Source organism: Tupaia chinensis, unplaced genomic scaffold (assembly GCF_000334495.1).
Source record: "Tupaia chinensis unplaced genomic scaffold, TupChi_1.0 Scaffold000270_1, whole genome shotgun sequence".
NCBI classification, from domain to species: Eukaryota; Metazoa; Chordata; class Mammalia; order Scandentia; family Tupaiidae; genus Tupaia; species Tupaia belangeri.
In genome coordinates this window covers 5,219,401-5,227,720 of record NW_006159750.1, presented here as the reverse complement: position 1 = coordinate 5,227,720, position 8,320 = coordinate 5,219,401, and the positions used below count along the sequence as shown (strand labels likewise).

The window sequence follows — 8,320 nt, the reverse complement described above, 5'->3', positions numbered from 1 at the left end:
ACAACAGTGACCTTGCCAATGTGTTGATCCTACTGGAAGCGGAGCTCAAAGGTCGGGGGGCTCAGACAATTCCTGGGGCCTCGCTGGGTTGGACTCCTCCACATAAGGATGGAACACAAAGGTTCCTGGTCAGCAGATCACTCTCTTCCATGCAGTAATCCAGGGACCCAGGCCTCTTTTGCCCTGGCATTTATTCATTCCTTAGGGCCTCATGGTCATCTTCATAAAGCTAGTAGAATGGGAGGAAATCCTTGGTCCTGAAGTAATTCTCACCACTTCCACTCATATTTCATTGGTCAGACAGCAAGGGGGCAGGGAAATGTCCCTGCTGGGCAGCTACTTCTCACATCGCTGCAATGTGGGAGGGGTGACATACATTTTCACAGACAATTAGCCATCTCTGTCATGGAGGTGGTGAAGTGAGAATGGGAAGCTGGAGAGTCAGATCTTAGTAGGGCTGCAGTTCTCCACCTAGAGAATAACCACAGGGACCAGAGGATGAAGTGAGGAAGGTCAAAGTCACTGGAAGAATGGCAGCAGGATGTGAGAGGCCCTGCAGGACTGTAAGGACGGACGCTGAACTCTGTAGGAATTACGACTGGCACAGCATTGGAGGTGACAGAGAACCAGGGCTGAAACTAGCGTGAGGAGAAGACTGTACTAGGGAGGGGTTTCTTCCCCCTCACCCTCTTAGAGTAGCATTGGCTGTTTCTAGAAGCTTTTATTATTACTTACCTTAGTTTCAGGATCTTCAAGGAGGTGAGGCTCTCGTTCTTTACGAGGTACACACACTCCTTGCCCATCACAGTCTTCCAGGTAGGTTTGCGATAAGGCCAAGGCCACTTCTGGGAAGCTGCTAATGTTTCTCCAAGAAATGTTCGTCCATCTTAGATCCCTGGAAACCACTGGTTAGTTTCGACATAGAGCTGGCCTTGTGCCTTTTCCCTCTGGTAACCGTTCACTCACACGTGCACACTCATATACACACACTCGCACACCTACATAGGCACACTCCTGCATGCGCTCACACGTACACATTAACAGTCACAGGACACACACGCGCGTACACATACACACAAACTTTACAAAGTTTATGGAAGGACCAGCAGATGGCGTAATGTTATGTCACTGGACTGTCATGGAGTCCACCATGGTTGGAGTCCTGGACCTGGCCGCTTGAAACTCATGTTGGGTGCATGTGCATGCATGCCCAAAATCCTGAGAGGAGAATGGAGGAAAAGAGATTGTGGCATGACCAGCCCCCCTGGGAAAGGGTGATTTCTCACTTTCTTTCTCTCTTTCTCTCTCTGGTAAGCGCATGCGCCCTATTGCAAAAATCTCTCTCTAAAAAAAGTATGGAAAAACAGGATTAAAGTACAAGTTTATTTTGTTGCAAACAACTTTTGAAATCTATGCATGGTTTCTTTATAACACACATTTTCCATGGATGTTGTGAAGACCCCCTCACACATATACACACACACTCCTACACAAGTTCTCTCTCTCTCTCTCTCTCTCTCTCTCACACACACACACCCCTCTGTGCTCCTCTGTGTCCCTCCTGTTTCTTCACTGTCCAGGCCAAAGTTAGTCATATTGCTCTGAACTGCACAGTCCTGAGGGAGTTGCTGGAGGAAAGCCTCTAACCCTGGGAAAGGAAATTCTGAAACGATGTCAACAATTATTTTCCATGAGCATAGAATAAGAAAAGGAGCAACTCGGCAGAATAACATGAGGGTAGATATTGGGAGGACCCTTGTAGTGAAGTAGTCTACTCTAATCATCTTTGAAGGAATTAGTCTTGCCAGAGGGAAAGGCAGGCCGAGAGCCACACAGCGGTGCAGGAGTCAATGGCGCTCAAAGGACATTTCAAAATGCCTTCCCCCAAGATGACCAAGGGAGAAAATGGAACTGTGGCTGTCACAGACCTGGCCTTTGACAATCTAGGCTCTGACCTAGGGCTTGAGGATTTGGCTCCATTCCCTCCTGGCATCTGAGGAGGAAGACCTTGAGCGTCAGGAACCACGCCTCCCCAAGGTCAGTTCAATTTGCACCTCACTGGACTGCGGGTGTGCGAAAGGAGAAGCCCCAGTGAGCCCTTGGTGGACATTCTTAGCAGAGGGTCAGATTGCGGCCTGGGCTGGGACACGACGAGAGCACTTGCTGCTGACCAGGCATCTGGAGCCAGCAGACCCTCTCCTGCCTCACGCCCCTCCTCTCTCCTCTCCCTGGCAGCCGAGGAGCCTGCTGCGAGCAGAGTCCTCCCCTACTCCCTACTAGGGAGTCAGACACTCTAGTGACCTGAGCTTCGTCATCTTCTCAGAGAATCCCACTGAAAAGCAGAGAGCTGGTGAGTCAGCCAGTGGTGCAGTGGTTAAGGGAGTTAGATGGCCGACTGCATGGTTCAAGTCCTGGACCGGACTGCTTGAAAAGCACACTGGGCATGTGCGTCTGCGCCCAAAGTCCTGAAAGGAGAAGGATTGTGGTGTGACTAGGGTGGCGGGGTGCTTTCTCACTTCCTCTCTCTGTCTCTGGTAAGTACATGTGCCCTGTAGGAAAATTAAAGAGCGAGCGAGAGAGAGAGCTGGCAAGGGAGCCCTCCAGAGAGGGGAGACACCATCCAGCTGGCAGCCTTCCACTTCAGTCTCTTCCCCAGTGCGATCCCCTCTGGCTCTCGGGGGCCATTCTGGTCATCCTCCCCTAACTCCCCCACCTCGACTTAGGTTCCCCATAAACCTATGTCTTCAGTTTTTCTCTCTAGTTCAGGTTAGGAGAATGCTAACATTTTCCTAAGTATTTTTCTAAGAAACACTAGACGGAAATAAGTACAAGTGGTCTTTAAAACGTCCATGGAGAACAATCTTATGACAAAGTTATGCAAGGCTTCAAAACCGTTTGCACCAAAGTGCATGTATGCTTCTATTTTGCCATGGACCTTTTGAAGGCCCCTCACACATCGGCACCACAGCCCATGTCCTAGCCAAGGTCTCCAGAACAGAGCTCAGCAGACACATCTTCCAGGCCTGCAGGCTCTGGGGCCTTTCCTCACCTCCTCCCTTTTTTTTTTTTTTTTTTTTTTTTTTTTTTGGGGTTTTTGTTAGAGGGGGGATGTGCACAGATAGGGTGCATGTGCTCACCAGAAAGACAGACAGAAAGCAAGAAATAACCCCCTGGGGAGATGGTCACGCTGCAATCCCTTCTCCTCCATTCTCCTCTCAGGATCTTGGGCACGACGCACAGGTGCCCAGCATGAGTTTAAGCCACCGGGTCCGGGACTCAAACCGTGGTTGACTACATGGGAGTCCAGCAACATAGCCATTTCGCCAACTGCTGGTTCCCTCACCTCCTCCCTTCTGGTCCTTGAGCAGACCCCTCTGCCTTCCCTTCCTTGCGGCCCTTCTCTAGGTGAGGTCACTGTCAGAGCCCTCTGTGCTGGCCAGTCCCAAATAGACACCGAGGGCTGGCGAGCGGACTGTCAGGCTGTGCTCAGAGAACAATCCTCGGTGGGGAGGCAGGAGTCTGCAGCGCCAGGTACACCTCCAACCAGCCAGGACCTTGCCAGCAAGTCAGTTGCTCTCCCCTAGCCTCATTTCTTCCCATCTTTTCCTGCTCTCAGTGCTCACCAGGATCCTCCGTCAGTCCCCCATTCTGCAGGTATCTCCAAAGAGAGAAGGCAGCTCTCCTCCTCTCCAGCCCTCTGACCAGCAGATACAAAAGGTTATTCCCCACCCAGCAGTGGGGAACAGGTCCAACAAGTTGAGGTTTGGACACTACTTTCCCATTATGACCCTCTTTTTCAAAAAACGCTGAAGTCACATCCGCCTGTTTTCAGCGCCTTGGTTGCCTGCCAAATGGCCGCAGGCAAGGAGCACAACACAGCCGCTTCTGTTCCTCGCCCGCCCCTCCCAGTGGCCGATGTGGAGAGGAGGCTGAGGGGAGCAGGCTCAGCTGCCTGGGCTCCGGCGCTGCGCTGTTCTTACCAAGACGGTCAAGCCTTGGCCAGGACACGAGGATGGGCACAAGGAACACTCGCGTCCCCTTCTCATGTAGCTCCTGAGGCGCCCTCCAAGACCAGCACAGCACAGAGGAAAACATCTACCACACTGCAACAGAGCGAGCTAGAAAGGACAAGTGATCTTGAGATCATGATGCAAGGGACTATGGGAGTGAATTTCTCTAGACAACAGTCTACAAATTCAGATCTAGGAAGAACCTAGAGCCTCCATTTATTCTAAATTTCATCATTAACATTTTTTCATTATAACTGGGCTTGACAGTGTTGAATTGGTAAAATACGGTGCTCTGCGAGACCGATTCACTTGGGAATGTTCCAGGTTCATGTCTGGAGACCTCCCTGAGATATGCCAGGTACAGGCTGTCCAAGATCCGGGCTGGGTGAGGTGAAGCTGGGGTGGATTGTGGCACCAAGACCCTGTTGAGGATGCTGTCTCTCTGTTTTTCTCGCTCATGAAAGTAAGGAAGAAACTTTTAAAAATTATGTTTGCATTATATAAAAGGATATTTTAATTTTTTTTTTTTTTAGGGCACATGTGCTCACCAGAGGCAGAGAGAGAAAGTAAGAACTCGCCCCCAGAAGGATGGCCATGCTGCGGTCCTTTCTCCTCTAGTTTCCTCTCAGGATTTTGGGCATGCATGCACCTATGCCCAGCGTGATTTCCAAGCTGCTGGGTATGGGACTTGAACTGTGCAATAGGCCATGTGGAATCCAGTGCCTTGACCTCCGCACCGGGAGCTTGTGAGTGTGTGCCCAAAATCCCAGAGGAAAATGGAGGAGAAGGTATTGTGGCGTGGCCATACGCCCCATGAGTGATTTCTCACTTTTCCTCTCATTGCTTCTCCCTGGTGAGCACATGTGCCCTATGGCAAAAAAAATAAAATAAAATAAAATAAAATAAAACTAAAAAGTTTATGGAAGAATGAAATTAAAATATGAATTTATTTTGGTGCAATTTTTTTTTGAAATCCATGTGTAGTTTCTTCATAATACACATTTTCTTTGAGTTTTTCAAAGACCTCTCATCTAATGTACATATTTAAGCAGTTCACTCTGAGTAAACACACATAAGCTGGGGTGACTGCTCAGGAATGCACTCACAGGGAAATGTGTGTTATCAGAAAGTCTGGAATCCTCTATCAGGCAGTCATGCTGTTTCCCACAGGAATGTGCCGGGGTGGAGTTTTCCCAACTGCGAGGAATGAATCCTGGCAGGGAGGGCTGGGTTGGTGATGGGAACTGAGGCCCCGTCACTTTCTAGTGAGGACAACAGCACCAGAGGACTGTCTCTGCTTGAGAAAAGAGGAGACATAGGCCAGAGAACAGTGTCAGTCTCGTCAGGCCCCCGGGGACCCCAGGTGGGAGGTTTGTACTTGGGCAGCCAAGGCAGCCTGAGACACCCAAGAGGAGAGAAACCACGCCAGGTCCCTCTCCGAAGCTTACACGCTGCACGTTCTCGAGCCTCTCCTGTCCTCATCCTGGAAGCTCATAAATATCACCTCGCCTCCACTTCTCACTGGGACAGGCCTGGCAGGCCGGGGGAAAGGAGTGGCAGACCTAATCTTTCCCACATTCTGTTTGAACTTGTGATTCTCCACAAGCTGGAAGAGCATCGTGCAGGCGCCCAGGAGAGATGCAGCTCCCTCTGCGCCGATGTCAGGCGTCTCTGGCGTGGGGGTGTTGGCTCTGCGTGCAGAATGAGAGCTGGGAGGTCAGCATGAGGGAACCAGCAGTTAGCGTAATGGCTTTGTTGCTGGACTCCCACGTAGTCGACTGTGGTTCGCGTCCTGGACCCGGTGACTTAAAACTCACGCCGGGCGCATATGCATGCGTGCCCAAGATCCCGAGAGGAGAATGGAGGAGAAGGGATTGCGGCGTGACCATCCCCCCTGGGGGGGTGATTTCTCGCTTTCTGTCTCTGTCTCTCTCTGTCTGGTGAGCGCACGCGCCCTATAGTGAAAACCTCTCCAAAACCAAAACAAAACAAAACAAACAAAAAAAGAAAGTGGCCTTGAGAAAGGAATGTTATTAAAGACAAATGCAGAAAAGGGGCAGAAAGATAAACTACACAGACAAGCTGGTAGTTGGGCTGATGGAAAGTCAGTCGCTGATAGCGATAAAAATGTGTCAGACTCAGGCTCCAGTGATCTCCCTGCCGAGACCCCAGTGTGCTCCGGGGGATTCCTCGGCCATCAATCGTCTGAATCCCTCAGCAAGGATGGGAGATTCCTCGGCCATCAAGCGTCTGAATCCCTCAGCAGGGATGGGAGCACTCACTCCCTAGGAGAAGAGCTGAACCGGGTAACAGTGCCTGGGCCACTTGCCCAAGCACAGCCAGATCTGGATGCAGTCCTCACCCCTGAGTACGCTTCTCCACATAAGCTGGGGTGACTGCTCAGGAATGCACTCACAGGGAAATGTGTGTTATCAGAAAGTCTGGAATCCTCTATCAGGCAGTCATGCTGTTTCCCACAGGAATGTGCCGGGGTGGAGTTTTCCCAACTGCGAGGAATGAATCCTGGCAGGGAGGGCTGGGTTGGTGATGGGAACTGAGGCCCCGTCACTTTCTAGTGAGGACAACAGCACCAGAGGACTGTCTCTGCTTGAGAAAAGAGGAGACATAGGCCAGAGAACAGTGTCAGTCTCGTCAGGCCCCCGGGGACCCCAGGTGGGAGGTTTGTACTTGGGCAGCCAAGGCAGCCTGAGACACCCAAGAGGAGAGAAACCACGCCAGGTCCCTCTCCGAAGCTTACACGCTGCACGTTCTCGAGCCTCTCCTGTCCTCATCCTGGAAGCTCATAAATATCACCTCGCCTCCACTTCTCACTGGGACAGGCCTGGCAGGCCGGGGGAAAGGAGTGGCAGACCTAATCTTTCCCACATTCTGTTTGAACTTGTGATTCTCCACAAGCTGGAAGAGCATCGTGCAGGCGCCCAGGAGAGATGCAGCTCCCTCTGCGCCGATGTCAGGCGTCTCTGGCGTGGGGGTGTTGGCTCTGCGTGCAGAATGAGAGCTGGGAGGTCAGCATGAGGGAACCAGCAGTTAGCGTAATGGCTTTGTTGCTGGACTCCCACGTAGTCGACTGTGGTTCGCGTCCTGGACCCGGTGACTTAAAACTCACGCCGGGCGCATATGCATGCATGCCCAAGATCCCGAGAGGAGAATGGAGGAGAAGGGATTGCGGCGTGACCATCCCCCCTGGGGGGGTGATTTCTCGCTTTCTGTCTCTGTCTCTCTCTGTCTGGTGAGCGCACGCGCCCTATAGTGAAAACCTCTCCAAAACCAAAACAAAACAAAACAAACAAAAAAAGAAAGTGGCCTTGAGAAAGGAATGTTATTAAAGACAAATGCAGAAAAGGGGCAGAAAGATAAACTACACAGACAAGCTGGTAGTTGGGCTGATGGAAAGTCAGTCGCTGAGAGCGATAAAAATGTGTCAGACTCAGGCTCCAGTGATCTTCCTGCCGAGACCCCAGTGTGCTCCGGGGGATTCCTCGGCCATCAATCGTCTGAATCCCTCAGCAAGGATGGGAGCACTCACTCCCTAGGAGAAGAGCTGAACCGGGTAACAGTGCCTGGGCCACTTGCCCAAGCACAGCCAGATCTGGATGCAGTCCTCACCCCTGAGTACGCTTCTCTATCCTCTGTCTCCCCATCATTCAGAACTCCCCAAGATCTGGCTACCTCGGGCCCTGAGGCAGACCTACATCCGGAAGGTTGGGGACACAGTGAACCTACTAATCCCGTTCCAGGTATCATGCCAACCCATCCGGGGTCCATGTCTGGGACCAGGCCAGGGTTTTGATTTGGAAGCAGATACCAGGCATCCTGCTAGCAGTGGGGCAGCCTTCCTGGCCGTGAGTGGAGGGGGCATAGCACCAGAAGCCCAAGGCCGAACCACCCACCCGGGCTGCACTGGGGTTGGATCGGGTGGGATCGCCCACTAGGTGAGGTGAGGCTAGTCCATGCCCTGTGGTCTGCAGAGCTATGAGAACTCTCCATTTCAGGGCCCTTGGGAGTTTGGGCAGCTATTTGTCTGCTGTGGGTGTCCATACCCCAAAGTCTAAGAGGTGGGAGAGTCAAAGCCATCTCCTATCTGAGGCCATGGCTGAAAAGAGGGTCCCTAGGGAGGGAACCAGCAGTTAGCGTAATGGCTATGTTGCTGGACTCCCACGTAGTCGACCGTGGTTCGCGTCCCGGACCCGGTGACTTAAAACTCACGCTGGGCGCGTGTGCGTGTGTGCCCAAGATCCCGAGAGGAGAATGGAGGAGAAGGGATTGTGGCGTGGCCATCCCCCCTCGGG

The 8,320-nt window shown here is 52.0% G+C and overlaps 1 protein-coding gene across 1 annotated transcript in view; it reads left to right on the top strand.

Moving 5' to 3' along the window:
- Window positions 1–8,320, top strand: part of MYBPHL (myosin binding protein H like) — a 22,400-nt gene that overhangs the window by 5,913 nt on the left and 8,167 nt on the right. Inside the window, exon 2 of the mRNA XM_006149522.1 lies at window positions 7,680–7,768. Within this exon, the coding sequence (XP_006149584.1) occupies window positions 7,680–7,768 (89 nt within the window). The remainder of the gene's footprint in view (window positions 1–7,679; window positions 7,769–8,320) is intronic.